This window comes from Salmo trutta, chromosome 29 (assembly GCF_901001165.1).
Source record: "Salmo trutta chromosome 29, fSalTru1.1, whole genome shotgun sequence".
NCBI lineage: Eukaryota > Metazoa > Chordata > Actinopteri > Salmoniformes > Salmonidae > Salmo > Salmo trutta.
Window position 1 is genome coordinate 21509422 of NC_042985.1, and position 23735 is coordinate 21533156.

General features: G+C 42.3%; 1 protein-coding gene across 1 annotated transcript in view; it reads left to right on the top strand.

Moving 5' to 3' along the window:
- Positions 1–23735, top strand: part of LOC115167119 (leucine-rich repeat-containing G-protein coupled receptor 4) — a 30348-nt gene that overhangs the window by 3178 nt on the left and 3435 nt on the right. The window contains exons 2-17 of the mRNA XM_029721229.1: positions 7176–7247; positions 10507–10578; positions 14840–14911; positions 16632–16847; positions 18211–18282; positions 19245–19313; positions 20375–20446; positions 21141–21212; positions 21471–21539; positions 21721–21792; positions 21901–21966; positions 22095–22166; positions 22953–23024; positions 23173–23298; positions 23466–23563; positions 23681–23734. Coding sequence (XP_029577089.1) covers positions 7176–7247; positions 10507–10578; positions 14840–14911; positions 16632–16847; positions 18211–18282; positions 19245–19313; positions 20375–20446; positions 21141–21212; positions 21471–21539; positions 21721–21792; positions 21901–21966; positions 22095–22166; positions 22953–23024; positions 23173–23298; positions 23466–23563; positions 23681–23734 — 1346 coding nt within the window. The remainder of the gene's footprint in view (positions 1–7175; positions 7248–10506; positions 10579–14839; positions 14912–16631; positions 16848–18210; positions 18283–19244; positions 19314–20374; positions 20447–21140; positions 21213–21470; positions 21540–21720; positions 21793–21900; positions 21967–22094; positions 22167–22952; positions 23025–23172; positions 23299–23465; positions 23564–23680; position 23735) is intronic.

A 23735-nucleotide genomic window follows, 5' to 3' on the forward strand; every position in this document is an offset into this window, starting at 1 on the left:
GTGACAGCTTTTTAGCTCATAACTACGTGATATATTCAGTTCAAGCCCTCAGAGTATTTGACGGGTTGCCTTAGAGCAATTCCACGCTAACAGAGTGATTTTTCACTTTAAAATGTATGTCAAACAAAAAACAATGATTGCAAACAAATGATACAACTCTATGCACAGGGACTACTTAGCAATTTCCACTGACAATTCTTCAAGTAAATGTTCACTGGACGTTGTCAAAAGTGGACAATCATTGGTTTTTGTTTGAAATACATTTGAAAGTAAACATGTTTGTATGTTACTGTGGAATTGACCCTTAGTGCAGCTGTCTCTTTCTTTTTCTCTCTCTTTGTATTTCTCTCTCCCTCTCTCCATTCAATGTCTTTTCTCCGTCTCTTAAACTCCCCTTCTTTCCATTCCTTCTGTGTTTTGGTGAGTAGAGGGGGCAGGGGTCATGATGGATTAGTGCGACACATCACAGCTGTAGAAAGACTCTTTTTGTCAGAGTTAATGCACAGGGAGGCTGTGCTGAGCTGGTAACGCTCCTTACCGGAAGTGAGCTAATGTTTGTTTAAAGAACTAAACAAAATATTCACCTCCATAATGTTAATTTAATTCCATTTAGCGCTCATCAAAAGTGGAATTACATCTTTAGTACTCTGCTAGAAATATATTTTGGTAACACATTACATTAGTGTGTCAGCAAACAAACAACTTCATCTATTAATTGGGGTACACATCATCTGCTGTGACGTTTAGTGGCAATTATAAGCTTTTCTGCTCAAACAGCAGAGACAGACAGGGATCAACAAGACAGGCAAATAGTGAAGAGCTTGATAAATTGAGATATGGAAAATTACTGAAGGGAGAGATTAATGGACAGAAAGAGACAGGGAAATTGACACACACACACACACACACACACACACACACACACACACACACACACACAAAAAAAAAATAATGACAGAAGCAGACAGGTCCAGCAGTCTTACAAGAGGCACATTGCAGGCCCTGCTGTCCCCAGAGGTGGGAGAATGGTTTCCCAGAAGGTTGGCTTTGTTTGTGATTTTCCTCCTGCTGTGACTCCATCCAGTACAATCTGCCACCCCATGAATGTACTGAAACTGTTGGACATAGAAGCAGAGAGGAGAATGGAGGGCAGCAGTTCTGTTATGAAGAGAACTAAAAGAAATAGGGCCACAGACATTAACTCCATCTTTTGACAGTCAGGTTTTTTGTTGAATTTCTGGCCTTGGAATTCTGGAATGTCCTCTTAAATTGGAATAGTTTCAGACAGAGGTATGACTAGACCTGCTCTTGTCCTGCATTTGTAGTTATTTAGAGAGCGTTACTTCAAGTTTTTATTTCATGTGTCGTCATTCTTTAAAGTTAGTAACCTATTTACTTAGTCACAAAATAATATACAGTACTGTACATTGCCACTTTCGTTGGCAATATCCTACAATATTTAACATTTATGCATCTGTTGATTTGCATAATCTTACGGAATTTGACACAGATGGGAATTGGCCTGTGCCCTTTGTTTTATCAGTCCATAAATCAGAGTGTTGGGTTGGCAGGGGAAGGTTGGAGAGGTGGGCTGGGGGGTGGAGCTGCACCAGCCAGCAGCCCAGGGGAAGGTTGGAGAGGTGGGCTGGGGGGTGGAGCTGCACCAGCCAGCAGCCCAGGGGAAGGTTGGAGAGGTGGGCTGGGGGGTGGAGCTGCACCAGCCAGCAGCCCAGGGGAAGGTTGGAGAGGTGGGCTGGGGGGTGGAGCTGCACCAGCCAGCAGCCCAGGGGAAGGTTGGAGAGGTGGGCTGGGGGGTGGAGCTGCCTGCAGCATGTTGGTGTGTACATTACGTTTTTTATTGGCAGCTGAAATTGAGACTCTCCTGCCTGAGGAAAACAGGTGGGGAGAAAGAGAAATAAGTTCTGGAACCCCCCTCACCCTGTACACCAATTTCCCCTCTGACAGTGCATGCCTGCTGCATCTCTGCAGATACGAGTGACAAAAGAACATCTCAGTCTCTTGAGAGCTTGGTGACTGTGTGTGCACTCTCGCTCTCATGTGTGCATGCAGGGGGCATGAGGGTTTGGGGTAGGAGGGGGTCACTTCTCACATCTCATCTCAATTGAAGTCCTTTCATAGTGTGAACAAGCACAAGTTTAGGGGAGGGAGGGGATAGGGGGACTAATGCCCTTTCACTCACTGGTCCAGCCAGCTCACTCGCCATTGGTGCCCTCTATCCATCTTAAGCTGAATGATACTTTTGTTCATGGTCAGCAGAGGTGAAAGGAGCTAGTCACTGGTTCCCGCTCCCAAACAGGATGACTGCTACATGGTAGAATGTTTACCTCTCTCTCTCTCTCTGCCCTCTCTCTCTCCCTTCCCCCTCTTGTTCTATCTATCTCTTTCTCTCTCTCCCTCACACAACTCACACTCTCTTTTACTTCTGATCACTTATCTTCCTAATTTTCATCCTATTTTTCCATAGTCCTCTCCAACTCTCTCATCATCACATTCTCTGTCAATCTCATTCTCTTGGTTCAATTCAATGTTGTAAATTGGTATAAAACACATACATTTGAATAGCAAAATAACAATACATTTACAACGACAACAACTCCCATACCAATATCAATCACTTCTCTCTCTGTCTCTCACCGCTTTAGGACTGACATGTTTGCCTTGCAGGCTGGTAGTTTGCACTCTAGCTACAGCGAAACAGTCTCCCCTAGGACCCATGTGGTAAATGCTTGACCTTCTCTGCACTCCCATGGTGGAACACTCTGCCCGTCTGTGTATACAAAGTGCCCTTGTTCCTTTCCAGTATGGCAGTCAGGGAACCTCAGTCATCTTCCTCAATTCTCACCACCTTTACCTCCTCTCTAATCAATAAGAAACAGCCAGCTGAGAAAATAGTAACCCGTTACCTGCATTTTTCCCCACAACTCTGCTGTCATGGGACCAGGGGGCTAAAAAGCAAAAGCATTACTGAGTTTGCTTTACTTCTGAGGTAGTCAATGTTAGCAGCAAGCAGGTGGTTGGGTTGGTGCCCGGTTTGGCTTCTCTACCTCAACAAATGATCTACCGGCAGATATAGATTTTCATTTAGATTACATTAGCCGGCTAAATAAACACTGCCAAAAGGTATTGAAGAAGTGAAGTTGTCCTCCTTTTGAAGATCACCTTGGGATTCATGGTGCATCTGAACTAAGGCTATGCCTCCTTGAAGCAAGGCCCTTGCAGAGACTACATCAGATACTTTTTACACTTGCCACCTTCTGCGCCCAGAGATCTTCAAAGGAAGGACATAGTAACCTTTTTCCCCCAAATCTCTATCTTACTTATCTGCCGTTGTCCTGTCTGTCAATCCTTGCTGTTCTTGGCACGGTAGCTTCCCCTCCCTCTCATGGCTCCATGCCAGCCAGTGTCTGATCCGCCCACACACATACCACATATACACGCCTTGGTTTTGGAGTCGCTTTAAGTTTAATCTCTTTTTGGTCTGCCTTTGCACTGCTTGGCAATCTTTCCATGTATATTTCTCTGTCTGTAATGTGGAGCTCTGTGGTTGTTGTGTGGCTTTGCTGAGGTCCTTGTCTGGTCTGTGGACAAACACCAGTGGCCTGTGTAATTGTGAGGGGGAAGCTAATGCTGAGCTCAGGTTAAAATCATTCTGACCAAGATCCGTTTCGGATCCAAGCGTTGTCAATAAATCAGTGAATTGGGAGCATAAACAGTGTGCAGGCCTTCTGTATTAGCCCAGCACCAAAGTCTTTAAGGATGTGCTTATGACCACAAACCTTTCTAAAACCATGCTCCAACCATCAGAGACCACACAATAAGCCACTAAATAACAAGTATAATTTCTCACTTGCCAGAGACTTGAATAGGGTGGACCTCTTTTTGACCCTCTTACCATGGAGAGGTTGTGGTTGGCTTTGAGATAATGCTGAGATAATATATTTATTCTCATCTTGCATCATAGCAGAGATGATGAATTATTGCTTATTTTTTTAATTGTGTAAAAGGTGTAGATTTTGTCTTTGACCCCAAAAGTGATTTAGGAAAAGTATCTTGTGTCTTTTAGCTGACATTTGTTTCTGAGTAAAGATGATCTGTATGTCTCTATTTACTTGGATTGGCAGTGAAATCCCAGGGAGTTTTAAAGGTGCTCTGTTGAGACTTGACAACAGCCTCTGCTGCCTGCTCCCCATACTTTCCTCTGTTGGATGTGATTAGTGTTTTGAAGGATGTCTTTGTCACCGATCTCTTTTTTTATGTAGGGAAATCTCGCTTGAAAAGTGAAACCTTTGGCAGCTCTTGCTGGAAATGTGATTCTTTTGGTTTCCCACCAAGGCTGCTATGAGCCCAAAGTGACATCTTTGCATTATTTACATTTTAGTCATTTAGCAGACGCTCTTATCCAGAGCAACTTACAGTAGTGAATGCATACATTTCATTTTTCATTTTTTTTCTATGTACTGGTCCCCCATGGGAATCGAACCCACAACCCTGGTGTTGCAAACACCATGCTCTACCAACTGAGCCACACGGGACCATGATGTCATGTTTACATTTCATACCCTCAAAACAGTGGGCATGTAACTGTTTTGCTTCAGAAAGAGTGCTGTTTTTTCTATATGTATCACAGCTGTATTTCTATGTAGGATAGGCAGGTCCCCTGATGACTAAAGCAGCTGGGAGGGACAGCATTCACAGACCACCCTTTCATCCTGTCCCTGTGGCTGCCTGCACTCTTGACCATGGCAGCCTACAGCCTGTGAAAGATGGTTACAGGGTGCAGGTGTAGGGGTGCTGTCAGCAAGACAGAATGTATCCAAAGGAGGGACCACCGGGAAAGCCTTCCAAATAGTGGCCACACAACGCCCCAAGGAGAGTCTGTGGGGGGGGATCAAGGTGGAAGCTCCATTGTACAGAGCCTAGAAGGAAATTGGATAAGCTAGGTAACCTGGAGATGGGAAAGATAGATGGCAGGGATGATGAGGGCTTCTGTTGGGGGCCTTTGTAGTTAGAAACGTGGGGGGTGGGAGTGTGGCGGACAGTATAAGTCAGAAGTTTACATACACCTTAGCCAAATACATTTAAACTCAGTTTTTCACAATAATTAACATTTAATCCAAGTAACAATTCCCTGTTTTAGGTCAGTTAGGAACACCACTTTATTTTAAGAATGTGAAATGTCAGAATAATAGTAGAGAGAATGATTTATTTCAGCTTTTATTTCTTTCATCACATTCCCAGTGGGTTAGAAGTTTACATACACTCAATTAGTATTTGGTAGAATTGCCTTTAAATTGTTTAACTTGGGTCAAACATTTCAGGTAGCCTTCCACAAGCTTCCCACAATAAGTTGGGTGAATTTTGGCCCATTCCTCCTGACAGAGCTGGTGTAACTGAGTCAGGTTTGTAGGCCTCCTTGCTCGCACACGCTTTTTCAATTCTGCCCACACATTTTCTATAGGATTGAGGTCAGGGCTTTGTGATGGCCACTCCAATACCTGGACTTTGTTGTCCTTAAGCCATTTTGCCACAACTTTGGAAGTATGCTTGGGGTCATTGTCCATTTAGAAGACCCATTTGTGACCAAGCTTTAACTTCCTGACTGATGTCTTGAGATGTTGCTTCAATATATCCACATCATTTTTCTGCCTCATGATGCCATCTATTTTGTGAAGTGCATCAGTCCCTCCTGCAGCAAAGCACCCCCACAACATGATGCTGCCCCCCCGTGCTTGACGGTTGGGATGGTGTTCTTCGGTTTGCAAGCGTCCCCCTTTTTCCTCCAAAAATAACGATGGTCATTATGGCCAAACAGTTCTATTTTTGTTTCATCAAACCAGAGGACATTTCTCCAAAAAGTACAATCTTTGTCCCCGTGTGCAGTTGCAAACCGTAATCTAGCTTTTTTATGGTGGTTTTGGAGCAGTGGCTTCTTCCTTGCTGAGTGGCCTTTCAGGTTATGTCGATATAGGACTCGTTTTACTGTGGATATAGATACTTTTGTACCTGTTTCCTCCAGCATCTTCACAAGGTCCTTTGCTGTTCTGGGATTGATTTGCACTTTTCGCACCAAAGTGCATTCATCTCTAGGAGACAGAACGTGTCTCCTTCCTAAGCGGTATGACGGCTGCGTGGTCCCATGGTGTTTATACTTGCATACTATTGTACAGATGAACGTGGTACCTTCAGGCATTTGGAAATTGCTCCCAAGGATGAACCAGACTTGTGGAGGTCTACAATTTTTTCTGACGTCTTGGCTGATTTCTTTTGATTTTCCCATGATGTCAAGCAAAGAGGCACTGAGTTTGAAGGTAGGGCTTGAAATACATCCACAGGTACACCTCCAATTGACTCAAATGATGTCAATTAGCCTACCCAAAGCTTCTAAAGCCATGACATAATTTTCTGGATTTTTCCAAGTTGTTTAAAGGCACAGTAAACTTAGTTTGTGTAAACTTCTGACCCACTGGAATTGTGATACAGTGAAATAATCTGTCTGTAAACAATTGTTTGAAAAATTACTTGTGTCATGCACAAAGTAGATGTCCTAACCAACTTGCCAAAACTATTGTTTGTTAACAAGAAATTTGTGGAGTGGTTGAAAAACAAGTTTTAATGACTCCAACCTAAGTGTATGTAAACTTCCATCTTCAACTGTATGTAAGTCACATACTGAATTAGTCAGGTGGGGAAAAAACGTGAGTGCTGTCTGCATAGCTGTCGTGCTGCTACATGCCTGTCTTTCTCTGCAGTGAGTTGGAAAAGTGAACGTCCCCTAGGCAATACGAGGAGCGTTTCTTCAAGGTTTACAGTATTGCTGGGGACCTGTTTTGGCCCAAATGAATCATTATGCTGCTGGGGAAGATGACAGTGCTTTCCCTCTACCAATCTACATTACATGAAAACCAATGTAACCGTATTGAAAGCATGCTTCTGAGCAGTCACTTACTAGTTACGCCTCCAAAAAGATACATTTATTACACACTACCATGGCATCAAACATTATGTACTATTTCTGCAATTCTATGTTGTTGCATCTTTAGGAGTATAAATCCACCTTGATTGTTTGAGATTTTAATTGGAATCATGGCTGTGTTCTTTTTCTAACCTGAGAGAAATACTGATCCACTCATGACACTTGTTGTTTGGTTCCACAGTGACATCAGCATGAATAACATCACAGAGCTCCCGGCGTTTGTCTTCAAGAACTTCCCCTATCTAGAAGAACTGTGAGTATTCATCTTTTCTAGTACATTACCCACTACAGTTTATGTCACATGCATATGATAGTCAGTGGTTTTCAACCACAACAGACCTGTTGTATTATGTGTTTGATCATCAAGTTGCTCAACAAGATATAAAGAACCCTGTAGTTTCTCTTACACCAAAGATTCATGCCATTGTAGTCGGCTAAGTTGCAGTGTTTTTAGAAAGGGCAAGTTATACCATGGTAGCTATCAAAAAGTACCATGACTATAGGCTACGTATGATTCCAGAGAACATGTATGTGAGATGCATCACATTCTTTCTTTCATTGTGTTTTCGTGGAGAATTTGCAGGGTGGCAACAGTATGTCTCAGTTCTGGGACCCATTCAATGAGCATATCTAATCTTAGAGTGTGTGTGTCTTTTTTTACTTACCCTCTGTCTGGTTCAGAGCTGGAAGTAAAGATAAGATCTGTCTACCTGATATCAGGTAACATGTAACCCTGAGAATGCAAAATGACCAGCTAACATTATTCTGCACCCAGTGCTGCTTCTGTGCCCATGTTATTTTAGCCTGTGTGTGTCTATCATCTCGAACCAGTCTGAACTCCCTTCTTTTCCGAACACTAGGTCTACTTCATCTGCTTTGTCAAAGGGCAATTTACTTTTCATCGCATTGTAAGTGGAGGAATGCCAGGCAGGAAGGAAGAAGGCAAAACAATGGTTTCCATGACAACCTGGCTAAAAACGCACCCTTGCTGCACTCTACCACTCAACATTACCTTTCAGGCAGGGACAGGGGTCTCTGCCCAGTGTCATATATACTTAGTGAAACCAGTTCTCTAGGTTCCATCCTGCTCTGGAGCTGAGCAGTAGGCATGGGAGATACCGTATACCGGGGTATTTTTCAAAATACTTAGTGTCATTTTCAATACATACAGTGTGTGCTACGCCACTGCTTTTAACTAGAAGTTAAGTATATCTATAAGAAATCTAAGATGTGTCAAAATCAATTATATCCGGCTGAGGGCTCCAGCTACGCGTTTGTTTTGCTAACTTGCTTGCTAAGTGGCTAGATGTCAAGATCAAGCTTCTTGGTTACAGCAGAGACATTCAATTCCCTCCTGGATCAGGATCCTTGTTGCTTAAATTGTTCTGTGCCCCAAAAAAACTAATTTTGTTTTGTTTGAATTAGCTCCCAATGTGTGCACTGCCGGTAATACCGTATACCCCGGTATGGTACAGAAACGGTATCTCGGTATGAAAATCGGGATACCGCCCAACCCTACTGAGCAGCACTGTAGGGCCTAGCAGTTATATTCGTGCTTCGGAATGCTTTTTTGTTGACAGCTGTCTATAGTTTTTAATTTGTGTTTGTTTAGCCTTATCCTTGAAACAAATCATAATGTTTCATTGAGTGAACTGAGCGGATGGCTCTGTAGCCCGGGGTGGTGTTGTGTCACTTAACCACAGCTCCAGCCCTGAGGGCTGACTGAGAGAGAGGGGGACATGCCCAGAGAGGAACATTCCCTCTCTGATAGTCACGCAACCCTCCTTCATACACACCTCCCACCCTGAACAAAGCACAACACAGCCTAGCTACCATCCTGACAGATAAAGAGATGTAGAGGAGTCTTCCCCCTCAATTTGTGTTTGAGTGCTTGTTTATTTGTCTGTGTGTCTCTGCACACATTTGTCTCCCTGAGTGTGTGTTCCAAATCTCTTCACCTTCTGATGTTAAAGTGTATGTTGTCTACCAGTGAGTTTCTTAGTGAAAGAGAATGGTTGTGGGAGTGGTGCTACAGAAGGGAAGGATTTAGTCTTTCCTCAACAAGGCTTAGCACATTCTTCTGCCTTCATCAAAGCCTAGGGAGACGTGTTCTGAATTTGTTGAGAGAAAGGGAATCGGTGGGGAGGTTCTTCACCCTGAAATGTGAAGGATGTCCTAGCAATTTGTTAGCAGGCCTGCGTGTGGTGGCTGGGCCATAGACATGTGGGCGTTGACCAGCTCCAAGGCTGTGGACGTAAAGTTTACAGTACCTTATAAATCTGGCAGACACACTAACCAATTTGCACATAAATCCTACTCTGCTTTCAAACCTGAAGCTGTGTTACTTGAGTCCTGGATTAATAATAAATAATTGTCAGTAGTTGGGATTGCAGTTGCCGTAATAGAGTCAAGGAGTAGGCTTGATTTATGTGCATGAAACTGGCCCATTTGACTACAAGTACTTCAACTGTTCATTTACTGCTGGGAAACAATGAAAATGCTGTCAAAGGAAACAATTCAGTCAATGAATAGTTGATAAAGACACATGAGAAACCAAATTGATTTGGGTGTTTGATGGTGAAGCATGTCCTGTGGAATCCACCACTGGAAGGCAATCATTTGGTTTGAGCCAGAGCCAAGTCAAGTTGTAGAGCATGTACCATTATATAGCCTTCCAAATCCTAACCATGTTTGTCAACCACAACAAATATGTGATTTTAAACATGGTCTGCCATTGGATCACAGTGGAAGTCTGCCACTAGCGTTTGTGTGTTTAGACTAGAGACCCTGTCATATGATGCTGGCTGGTTGTTATATGATGGACCAACAGTGTTTGACATCCCTGGAAGTGTGTCCCCCAGTAGGCCCCAGTAAGGGGGTGTGTTGTGGGGTTGTATTAGGGCATGGTGGGAGTTGTTACTCAGATTCCCCAGGCTCTCAGGCTCACACCCAGCAGCTATTGGCTGCAGTGGAATCTAATGCCACTCGACTCAAGTTGCAGAGGGTGATAAATGTGGTGCTAATCTCCCAGGCCAGATTTGGTGGAACTATGAGTCCCTGACAGCCCGCCCCCACATGATTATTCACACTGCCAGTTCTTCCTGATATCCTGGCTGGAAGGGGAGGTAGACCAGGCCCAGGAGGGGAAACCCAGGCCTAGTCCTAATGTGTCCACTCTCTCCCCAGAGTGTCTGGTGAATTGACAACATGCCGTCGCACTGACACGTCTCTCTGGCACCCCAGGCGTTATGTTATGCTATGTTATGTTATGCTATGCCTGATAACGCAAACTGGAGCCTGTGAGGTGTTTTCATTAGTTTTTTTGGTCGATGACTTTCAATCTTGTATGTATTAACATTTCAAAGTAAAGCTGTTAAATTGAGAGCTTTAAAAGTTGTACCAACAACATATAGATTACTGTACGAATCCTCGTTTAGCTTTCGATGCAATTATGAATTGATCACCATCTTTTTCTCTCCCTCTTTCTCTCTCTTCGTCTCTCTCTACCTCAGACGACTGGCAGGAAATGACCTCTCATTCATCCACCCTGACGCTCTGTCTGGACTACATCAGCTCAAAGTCCTGTAAGTGTGCCGCTCATTGGTCCTACACACACACTTACAACGCACACACACAGACAAACACTCGTATAATACCTGTATGTTCTGTGACTGTACATTGAGCCAAGGGTTCAAAGTCCAGTACTGGTGAGTGCTCGGGCACAACCCACATAAACCAAACACACAGACATTCACACGCACACACCTGTAAATAAAACTGGTGAATGAAATAACAGAATAAACAGAGGTGTTCACTTCCTTCCCAACGAGCGGTGGCCATGTGACGTGTGTGAAGAGGCAGGAAACCAGAGGGCCTGTTCCCCTGGGCCCTAGCCTGCTTTGACGACAGAGACTACTGATAGTATAGAGGAAGGGAGATAGTCACCATAACCACATTTGTGTCTAGTAGATACTAGGATCCACAGACAGATACTAACGCTCATCATTACATGGTCAAGTACTCACATAAAAAAATACTATTTTACTATGGAATACTACAGTACTTACTATATCATTCTGTAGTATGCTGTAGAATTCTATACTACACATTGTAGTATCTCTTGATCATGTGTAGTACTAGTAGTATATAATTTTGTAGAATACTATAGTAAATACTACAGAATTATCCACAAAAAACACTAGTAAATACTGATGAAATGTCAGTCCGCCCAAACTTGTTTTTACTATAGTAAATATTACAGTATTTAATTTGCATATACCCTGCCCATTCCCCTCCCCATATCCCAATTTGTGCCACCTGTAAGTGAGAAACATACATGTCAAGGATAGACCGTTTACATTGAGTGGACAAAACATTTCCATGACATAGACTGACCAGGTAAATCCAGGTAAAAGTTAGGATCCTTTATAGATGTCACTTGTTAAATCCACTTCAATCAGTGTAGATGAAGTGGAGGGGAGACAGGTTAAATAATGATTTTTAAGCCTTGAGACAATTGAGACATGGATCGTGTATGTGAGCTATTCAGAGGGTGAATGGGCAAGACAAAAGATTTTAAGTGTATTTTGAACTGGTTATGGTAGTAGGTGCCAGGCACACTGGTTTGGGTGTTTCAAGAACTGCAATGCTGCTGGGTTTTTCACACTCAATAGTTTCCGTGTGTATCAAGAATGGTCCACCACTCGAAGGACATCCAGCCAACTTGACACAACTGTGAGAAGCATTGGAGTCAGCATCCCTGTGTAACGCTTTCGACACCTTGTAGCATCCATGCCTTGACAAATTGTGTCTGTTCTGAGGGCAAAAGGGGGTGCAAGTCAATATTAGGAAGGTGTTCCTAATGCATTGCACACTAAGTGTATTTTATTCCCTCTGGTTATAGAAATGAGCAGAAGCTCTGAACCTTCCGTTCAGACCCCAGTCCTTCCTACCTACAGGTTATGGCAAATTTGCTCTTTTAGTATTTGTCTATTACGTTTTGTCAAGAGAAAGCCCCCCCCACTTCTATGTCATAGATAATAGAGGTCGACCGATTAATCGGAATGGCCGATTAATTAGGCCCGATTTCAAGTTTTCATAACAATCGGTTATCGGCATTTTTGGACGCCGATTACATTGTACTCCACGAGGAGACTGCGTTGCAGGCTGACTACCTGTTATGCTAGTGCAGCAAGGAGCCAAGGTAAGGTGCTATCTAGCATTAAACTTATCTTATAAAAAACAATCAATCTTAACATAATCACTAGTTAACTACCCATGGTTGATGATATTACTAGTTCATCTAGCTTGTCCTGCGTTGCATATAATCGATGCGGTGGCTGTTAATTTGTCATTGAATCACAGCCTACTTCGCCAAACGGGTGATTTAACAAGCGCATTAGCGAAAAAAGCACTGTCGTTGCACCAATGTGTACCTAACCATAAACATCAATGCCTTTCTTAAAATCAATACACAAGTATATATTTTTAAACCTGCATATTTAGTTAATATTTCCTGCTAACTTGAATTTCTTTTAACTAGGGAAATTGTGTCACTTTTCTTGCATTCTGTGCAAGCAGAGTCAGGGTATATGCAGCAGTTTGGGCCGCCTGGCTCGTTGCCAACTGTGTGAAGACCAATTCTTCCTAACAAAGACTGTAATTAATATTCCAGAATTTTACATAATTATGACATAATATTGAAGGTTGTGCAATGTAACAGCAATATTTAGACTTATGGATGTCACCCGTTAGATTAAAATACAGAACGGTTCCGTGTATTTCACTGAAAGAATAAACGTTTTGTTTTCGAAATGAACGTTTCCGGATTTGACCATATTAATGACCTAAGGCTCGTATTTCTGTGTGTTATTATATTATAATTAAGTCTATGATATGATAGAGCAGTCTGACTGAATAGTGGTAGGCAGCAGCAGGCTCGTAAGCATTCATTCAAACAGCACTTTCGTGCATTTTCCAGTAGCTCTTCTCTGTGCTTCAAGCATTGCGCTGTTTATTTTTAAAAAATAAGAATTTCACCTTTATTTAACCAGGTAGGCAAGTTGAGAACAAGTTCTCATTTACAATTGCGACCTGGTCAAGATAAAGCAAAGCAGTTCGACACATACAGCAACATAGAGTTACACATGGAGTAAAACAAACATACAGTCAATAATACAGTAGAAAAATAAGTCTATATACAATGTGAGCAAATGAGGTGAGATAAGGGAGGTAAAGGCAAAAAAGGTAAAGTAAAACATATGACTTCAAGCTTATCAACTCCCGAGATTAGGCTGGCAATACTAATTTACCTATTGGAACATCCAATCGTCAAAGGTATATGAAATACAAATGGTATAGAGAGAAATAGTCCTATAATAACTACAACCTAAAACTTCTCACCTGGGAATATTGAAGACTCATGTTAAAAGGAACCACCAGCTTTCATATGTTCTCATGTTCTGAGCAAGGAACTTAAACGTTAGCTTTTTTACATGGCACATATTGCACTTTTACTTTCTTCTCCAACACTTTGTTTTTGCATTATTTAAACCAAATTGAACATGTTTCATTATTTATTTGAGACTAAATTGATTTTATTGATGTATTATATTAAGATAAAATAAGTGTTCATTCAGTATTGTTTTAATTGTCATTATTACAAATATATATATATAAAATCGGTAGCGGGTTTTTTGGCCCTCCAATAATCGGTATCGGTATCGGCGTAGAAAAATCATAATCGGTCGACCTCTAATAGATAATAAAACAAAAACACTTTAGTAAATACTACAGTAATGACCGCAAAAACACTACAGTAAATGCTACAATATCCTACAGTCCGCAAAAACACTACAGTAATTACTATAGTATATACTATTATTTTTTTACTACAGTGTGTATACTACAGTAAACTGTAAATACTACAGTTCAATGTAGTGTTTTTGCGGACTTCAGTCTGCAAAAACAATACAGTGAGTAAAGATTGCAAATACACTACAGTGAATACTATACTATTCCTACCATAGTATACACTATATTCTTTTTTCATATGGGATACGCATGCATACACAAATGTGTGTGCTCAGAGACACACACATCCTCCCCACAGTCAGGTATACTGTAATGCATGCTGTACACTCAACTTCACCCCGAACCCATACACAAGCTTATGAAACAAAGCCTGAGGTGCTAGTTAGAGTCAATGACTTTGACTCTTTACAGAGATAAGAGGCTGAGGCTGCAACACTTTGTAATCCTTTTGTGTTCATTTACATTTGAGTCATTTAGCAGATGCTCTTATCCAGAGCGACTTACAGTAGTTAGTGCATACATTTTCATACTGTGTTCACACTTTAACTTGTTACAGAGCTGATCTTCTCATTCTCGTACGCACCACATGACTGCTGGTTGCATCACTAGCCCACTACCACCCGGTTACTCAACCCTGCACCTTAGAGGCTGCTGCCCGATGTACATAGACATGGAATCACTGGTCACTTTAGTAATGTTTACATACTGCTTTACTCATTTCATATGTAAATACTGTATTCTATTCTTTCTGTATTTTAGTCAATGCCACTCCGACATTGCTCGTCCTAATATTTATATATTTCTTAATTCTATTCTTTTACTTCTAGATTTGTGTATTGTTGTGAATTGTTAGATATTACTGCACTGTTGGAGCTAGGAACACAAGAATTTCACTACACCCGCAATAAAATCTGCTAAATATGTGTATGTGACCAATAAAATGTGATTTGATTTGGTTGTGCAGAAATTGTAATGAGGAGGCATGTTGGTGCGACCATAGTTCAGGTTATAAAACTGTGTTCTCTCCCTCAGGATGCTGCAGAATAACCAGCTGAAGACTGTTCCAAGTACAGCTATAAAAAACCTCTATTCTCTACAGTCTCTGTGAGTCCCCCTATCTCTTCACCCATCTGGAATTACACGACTGTGCACACACACACACACACACACACACACACACACACACCTACCTTTTAGAGACTTGAAATGGCAAAACTCCTCAAATGGACATCGTAAGCATAATCATGACATTTACAATGGGAAGCATTCACTCTACAATCCAATTGACCTATTAGCTTCCTCTAGACTGGTCTGCATCATTGCACTAACCTTTACACAGCTCACACATAACCATCTGGTTACCATGCTGTCTTTACCCCCCACCACGTTGCATTTACCAACAGTGAGACATCATCTATTTATTTATGTGATTGGTTTTTGCCTGTATGGGTTTGAAAGGGATGTGTGTGGGTTGTTATGTTTCCCAGACACTGCAGGGCTCTACAGTGCGGCCATTTTAGTTATTGCTGTGCGACCTGGAATATGAATTTAGTCACCAATGTGCCTAGAAAAATTAAGGATTCTAGCTTTAATACCTCAAATATTTTTCTTTGTGCTCCTATATGTCTTTGTGTCCGCCTACATTTTTCAACTTAGGCGCCCACATGTGCTCCTTGTAAAAATGGTCCGCGTAGAGCCCTGCACTGGTTTCCAAATCCCCAGCTCCTCAGCGTCTCTTTCCTTTGACTTTAACTTAGTGACTCTCTGTGACTACTGCATGTCACTCTCTGAGGGACTATGACTGAGCATTACACCATCTTTGTTTCCCTGTGCCTCTTTTGACTCTGACTGTGAATAGTGTAGGATGAGATCCAGCTGGAAGCCTGGTCCGGGACGTGCTGAAAATCCAGCTTTCTGCCATTTATCACCTCCAGTTCCTTTCCCTCAGTCCCACGTTTTCCCCTTCTTTTTTCCTTCTCTTTTTTGCACAAGTCTTTTCTCTCTTAGGGGTTAAGGTCTGTAGCTGAAGTAATATTTTTTGGCAGAGCCTAGCTGGGTTTGTATAATGCCTTTGAGAGTTAGATGTCAATCATCGTGCCTTTCTACTTCCAACACAGACTCGTAGGGAATTTAGAGGGAGAGAGAGATATGGAGTCATGGCGGTGGAAAGAGAGCGAGGGAAGAGGAGAGTGAAACTTAGAGGGAGTCTGTGAAGGGAAGAGTGGAATAACAAAGGGACAGAGCTTTTGTTGCAAGAGAGAGAGTGAATGTTGTGATAACACATTAAGGAGCAGGTTTCATGAATGAGGAACAGAATGTGCAGCACCAGCCAAATACAAAACTAGTAGAAACCTTGATTGTAGACCAAAGCTATTTATAACCTTCTGTTTATAGTTCTCACCAGAACAGTCTAAATAGTTAGAAATAAATGCAGAATATTTAGAAGAAGAATAAAATTCACATTTTTATAGTAACACCTTACTTACTATACATACGTTATAATGTAGTAGGCTATCCAATGGCTCATTCAAATATTTGCAGTTGATAAGAGTAAGGGCAATGGAAAGCTGTTAAAAATGGAAGACCATAGTGTAATGTTTTTCTACTGAGGCAATAGAAATACCTCATAAATACCATTCCTTACATGGCCCTTGATTCTCTCTCTCTCTGTCTCTCTCTCTCTCGTTATGTGCTGTATCAATATGAGATGTCCTCAACGTGAGAATGTTCATGGTGGTGAATGTATGACAGAATTCACACATTGGTGTGACATAACTAGTAAGATAATGGTTTCTAAAATCTCTTTTCCCCCCTCCCTCTGCAGACGTCTGGATGCCAACCACATCACGACGGTGCCTGAGGATAGCTTTGAGGGCCTGCAGCAGCTCCGCCACCTCTGGCTGGATGACAACAGCCTGACTGAGGTCCCAGTGGGCCCCATGAGACACCAGGCTAACCTGCAGGCTCTCACCCTGGCACTCAACCGCATCACCCACATCCCCAACAATGCCTTTGCCAACCTCTCCAGTCTGGTGGTGCTGTGAGTGCTGCAGATCTATCTATTCCAGACCTGGGTTCAAATACTATTTGAAATCTTTCAAATAGGTTTAGCGTTTGCTCTAGTCTCTCTGGAGTGCAAGAGGGGCAGGGTTTGGACTCCTTGTGATTATTCTATTGGTTCCATTATGTCAGGCAAGCTCAGTAATCTCAAGATAGTATTTAAACCCATGTGTGATCTTGGTGCTGTTCTGGATCTGTTCTGTGCTCCTTCCCTCAGGGGAGAGTTTGGGGGGTTCAACTCATTGATAGTATACTGTAGATTCAGATATAGCACAGATCCGAGCTGTTTTTGGTGGAGATTTTTTCTTCTTTTTTTCTATAAATTATTATTTAAAAAATTTTTTTTTAACCTTCAGTCAGTTAGGAACAAATTCTTATTTTCAATGACGGCCTAGGAACAGTGGGTTAACTGCCTGTTCAGGGGCAGAACGACAGATTTGTACCTTGTCAGCTAAGGGATTTGAACTTGCAACCTTTCAGTTACTAGTCCAATGCTCTAACCACTAGGCTACCCTGCCGCCCCAATTTACATCTGTTGGAAGAAGAAAATGTAGAATCATGGAATCATGGGTAATAGAACAATCTCCACTTTTATTATGAAAGACAGTTATTTTTAAACAGTGTCAAAGGAACAAGCCATCAGATTACACTTCTCTACCATTCAAACATTGCAGATGTTCAAATCCATTCCACTCCAAGTCAAATGAAATTCTTTGATAAATATATCAACACACTGTATGAAGCCATCACTTCAAACACAAATGCACGCATGCACACATGTACACGCACACAAACGCACGCACGCACACACACACACACACACAATAAAAATGCTATTGCTGCAGGGCCCAGTTGGAGGGAAATAGGACAGAGCTGTGTCCCTAGTGGCTGGCAAGAATAAACAGGAAGAAAATACCTTGAATCCATGAGGCTTCGACACACCAGCACTCACAATGATACCTGACTTACCAATCACTGTGGTCTCTGGTGATAGCTGCAGAGGTCATTTACCTTATGAATAGATTGAATTGGGTCTTACTATCAGGCAGGGAGTGTGGGAGATGTGAAAAGTGCTGTGTTGTTCATCCACAAAGGATGAGATGCCATGTGGCAGATTGAGCATTTTGTTTTATGTGTGTTGTATGTCACTAAGAATAGCTATATTATATCCTGCTTAAAAACCCAGACAGACCCCTATTAAAACCTCCCTGCATGTTCAATCACATAGACTAGATATCCTATACATATTCCTTCTGTTGTTCAATGTCCGTTTTGGCTCGTCTGCAACAGTGAAGTCTATTTTGAGCCGGGAATGGAATATAAATATATCCTTTATCTTCCAGGCATCTGCATAATAACAGAATTAAGGAGATTGGGGAGAGCTGCTTCACAGGGCTAGAGAACCTAGAGACGCTGTAAGTACATTTGAATACAAACTCATTAACAGTGTGTATGAGCCACCCCCCCCCCCCCCCCCACACACACACACACACACACACACACACACACACACACACACACACACCCAGAGCGGCTGGGACGTCAGTGTGTCCACTTCCTCCTGTAATTGCTCCAGGATAAATGGAGCGGAGTCCATGATGGCTATCTGCACTACCCTCCCATTGTTCGCTTCCTCCTGCGTCGCCAGCCTGAACAGTGACACAACATATTTAGTCCGGAGAGGACAGAGACATTCTGACCTATGGTTTAACAGCAGCCATATTAGATGTACCATGGCTGTTACAATTATTTTTGCAGTGTCACGCTCACTCACAACGTTGACACTGATAAAGCATAAAAATATTTGTCTTACTTACCATAGGAGCCTACCTTATATGTGAGCACTCCAGTCTGTCATGGGATCTACAGTACACTTATATGTGAGCCCTCCAGTCTGTCATGGGATCTACAGTACACTTATATGTGAGCACTCCAGTCTGTCATGGGATCTACAGTACACTTATATGTGAGCACTCCAGTCTGTCATGGGATCTACAGTACACTTATATGTGAGCACTCCAGTCTGTCATGGGATCTACAGTACACTTATATGTGAGCACTCCAGTCTGTCATGGGATCTACAGTACACTTATATGTGAGCACTCCAGTCTGTCATGGGATCTACAGTACACTTATATGTGAGCACTCCAGTCTGTCATGGGATCTACAGTACACTTGGCTATTCGTGAACGCCGGATATCCCTTCAAGATAATGTTTTATAGTGTCGTGCCTGAAACTGGAAGATCAATACTTTACTATCATTAAGGTGACTGTATGTTTGCACAGCGCTGCTAGTGAATGGTTGCGGTATGATTGAGTGTGCTGTGGTGTGTGGTGTAATGATTATGAAACTCCCTGCTCCTTTTGGCCCCTCAGGGATCTTAACTTCAACAACCTGATGACCTTCCCAGAAGCAATCCAGGCACTGCCCAAACTGAAGGAGCTGTGAGTACTGTCCCATGACAAACACATGCACACACACAAACACACACACAGTCACAAATGGAAGCACACACACACCAATACCGACACACACACACACACACACACACACACACACACACACACACACACACACACACACACACACACAGGGATGCACATGCGTACACAGATTCCCTTAGTGAGATTTTTTAAATCTGAAACGTCAACTTTGAGGGATTAGGTTGTTTAGTCAGTAAGCGGCATGTGGCCTAGAGGTGATATCATTTTCTGGTTGCGTGCAGGCTGCTGTGTTTTTGTAGAAATGTGAGCTGTTGATGTGTCTCGGTGGAACTGTGAACCTTGGCAGGGGGAGCTGAGAGATTAATGATGGGGTCTGAATAGTGGCCCCAAGAATACACTCCTCTGTCTGTTTTCCTTACCTTTGTTGCACTCCTCTCCTGTCTGTCAGAGCTGTAGTAGAGAGAGAGGCTGTCTTAATGTTCCTGTACAATGGTTTCTTGATCCCTTGAACTTGTGATGGATATAAGGGACATGTCTACTAGATAAAAGATGCAGGCACATTAGGTACATTACCTGCCTTTGTTTTCACAGTGTCACTGGGACATCTTGAACAATAGATCTTGACTTCACGTTTCATGTGGACAGTCACAACTGTTCTCCAGATGGTGTCCTTTCATACTTCTGATGGAAAAACAATATTGAACAGATATGGAATTTACCATGTTTTATGACAGCAGTATAGATTAATTTGCAATTAAACCTTCAGTCAAATAATTGACACACATTAGATTGAAAGATGCCGTCTAATGGTGAAAACTGGAATTAGCCACATTAAGTGCAGAAATCAGGAGCACACGTGTACAGAATTAGTCGTCATTTACATATTGGCAACTATAACAGTTTACTTAATTTGGACCCATCTGTTTTTCTAATCACAATTTGTATCTTGTTCTTCTCGTTCAGCTCTTGCAACTGTATCGTTGCACATTTAATATTCCACCTTCATTCCAAAGATTGTGGTTAGAATAATATTCACTGTGTATATTTGAATTTTCCTCCAGTGGATTTCACAGCAACGACATAGCAGCCGTACCTGAGGGAGCCTTCCACAAGAACCCTTTGCTCCGCACCATGTAAGGCCATACTTCAAAACCAGTCCTACTGTCAACAAATACTATAGAATAGAACCTTGAGCCTTCACACATTCATGTACTAGCACAGTGTTCCCCAACTCCAGTCCTCCAGTACCTCCAACTGCACACATTTTGGTTGTAGCTCCAGACAAACTCACCTGATTCAACTCATTGAGTGCTTGATGATTATTTGACCAGTTGAATCAGGTCTGCTTGTCCGGGGCTACAAAATATGTGTGCTGTTGGAGGTAGTCCAGGACTGGAGTTGGGAAACACTGTACTAGCATGTACAGTTTATCATATTTACACACATAACTGTCTCAGTGACTGACTGACAGCACCAAGCTGGTACTATAGTGACTGACTGACAGCACCAAGCTGGTAATATAGTGACTGACTGACAGCACCAAGCTGGTAATATAGTGACTGACTGACAGCACCACGCTGGTAATAAAGTGACTGACTGACTGACAGCACCACGCTGGTAATATAGTGACTGACTGACAGCACCAAGCTGGTACTATAGTGACTGACTGACAGCACCAAGCTGGTAATATAGTGACTGACTGACAGCATCAAGCTAATAATATAGTGACTTACCATGGGCCCTAGAAGATACTTGTCCAGAAGATGGTGCCATTCTCTCATAGTAAATGAGTTTACTGTGAGTGTCCTCTTCTCTTATCCTCCCCAGCCACCTGTATGACAACCCCCTGTCCTTTGTGGGAACTTCAGCCTTCCAGAACCTGTCTGACCTGCACTCCCTGTAAGTCCCTGTCCATATCTGTTAGAAAACCAAGTCTGGTACTCTGAACATTGTATTCATGGTGTGGTAAGGATCTCTGAATGAACTGATTTACAATAAAAGTGTACTTAATCACCATGTAATACAATACACTGAATATCGCTGGTGCTTATTTCATACCATGATCTAATGTTACAAGTGGACAGTTATTCAGACTAAAGTTAGTCTCTGGTGTGTTATACCTGTTTGTATTCTAACCCTGTGAGGTATGTGTTTCAGGATGCTACGTGGAGCCAGTATGATGCAGGAGTTTCCCTGTCTCACTGGGACTAACAACCTGGAGAGTCTGTGAGTACACAATACAGCACACGCTTTACATCAACATACACAACTGACACTGACCAACAATGTTAGAATGAATGTGTTTGTGTTAGACAGATTGTGAGTGATTTAGATTTTTTTCTGCCTTGTTTGAGGTTAAGTGAGACAGTTTGTCAGTGGTAATTAAATCAGAGTGTTTCTTTCTCAGTACTTTGACAGGCACAAAGATTGCTGCCATACCGGTTGAGCTCTGTGAGGATCTCAAGGTGCTGCGGACTCTGTAAGTATCCCCAACCTCACCTCTCACCCTTATCCTACCTTATTAATCTAGTTCACATAAATGCTGGTGACATTCCAGATTACATTATTTCATCCTTTTGCTCATCAGAGACCTGTCCTACAATGAGATTGAGGAGCTGCCTTCCTTCCAGGGCTGTCTAAAGCTGCAGGAAATGTGAGTATGGTATATATTTTTGGGAATGTGAGCAAGAGCACAAACACATTTTTAAACATTACACTCAAGATGACCCCCACCTTCTATCTTTTTCTGAGTGTATATTCTGTGTTCTGCCCTAATTATAGAAGCCTGCAGCACAACCACATCCAGCAAATCGACAGGGACACATTCCAGGGTCTGTCTGCCCTGCGCTTGCTGTGAGTACACACACACACACTCACTCACACACACACACACAGCCTATAGTACAGTGGTTCTTAACCTGGGTTCGATCGAACCCCAGGGGTTCGGTGAGTCAGTCTCAGGGGTTCGGCGGAGGTCAAGACACACACCCGACTCATATGATTCGTGATGACACGCCCCGCTTGGCCATCATTGGCTGCAGGTGATCACGCAACATCGCTTGGCCTATCTGTGCTGCTGGGAATTTGGCGCGCTCAGTAGTCGAATTGTGACTGTCGTGATGGTACGTCGTGTGATTTCTTTCTTAATATTTTAATCCCTTCATACTAACTATGTCGAGCAAAAAAAGAAAGTGGTCGGACGAATATGTACAATATGGATTCACATGTATAACGGAACGTGATGAGAGTCAGCGTCCTAACTGCATGATTTGCAATGCCAAGTTGAGCAATTCTAGTCTAGCACCGGCAAAACTAAGAGAACACTTCCTTAAGCTGCATGGAGATGGACAATACAAGAACACAACGCTCGCTGAATTCAAGGTGAAGAGAGCCATTTTTCCAATTAAGAAGGGTTCGGTGAATGCGCATATGAAACTGGTGGGGGTCAGTACCTCCAACAAGGTTAAGAACCACTGCTATAGTACCTTGAGGCTTAAAGGTGAAGGGCCTAAGTAGATCTCATTGGAAATGAACTCAGTTCTGCTTTCACTAGCTCATGCCAGAGGCTCATTTAAAGAAGCATGCTTAATTTGCTGCCCTCATTCTGAACACATCATTAAGTAATTTTCTTTCCTGCAGGGACCTGAGTAGAAATGAAATGAAAACCATCCACAGAGATGCTTTCCTCTATTTGACGGTGCTAACAAACCTGTGAGTAGGACACTATACTGTGGTAAAAACTAAATCCGTTCTCATACAAGTCAGGATAACAAATACATTACTGTTTAAACATATGTGTACATATGCTAGTAGTGTGTTCCAGGAATGTATGTATGCTAATATGTCCTGTTTGTTTCAGAGACCTGAGTTTAAACTCGCTGACCAGCATTCCAACAACTGGACTGAGTTCCCTGAACCAATTGAAACTCACAGGAAACCTGCAGATGAAAAATGTATTTACTGCAAAGAGCCTCCCCAAACTCAGGTCAGAATCCTAGTAATTCATCCAAATGACCTCACACTTTCCTGAACTAGATGTGAACTCACTGTAGTGCCAAACCCAATTCACTTACAGTAACTAAACGTAAGTCCAACTGTGAGGTTGGGGTCATGCAACACTTTGAATGATAATGGTCCTATTGTGGTCTACAGGTCAGTATCAGTTCCCTATGCTTACCAGTGCTGTGCATTTGTGGGATGTGATTCTTCAACATCTTCCACTGATGAGGAGGACATCAAGAAGGTTACAGGTAAATTATGTCAGTCATGACTGGTCATTAGACCACTCTTGACATAAACAAGTATTATTCAGAGGAGAGATAAAAAGTTTATTGAAATTGATTAGCTAATGAATCTTTGTGTTCTAGGTGGAGAAGAAGTGGAGAGGATATCGATGGTAATGCACTGCTCTCCCTCTCCAGG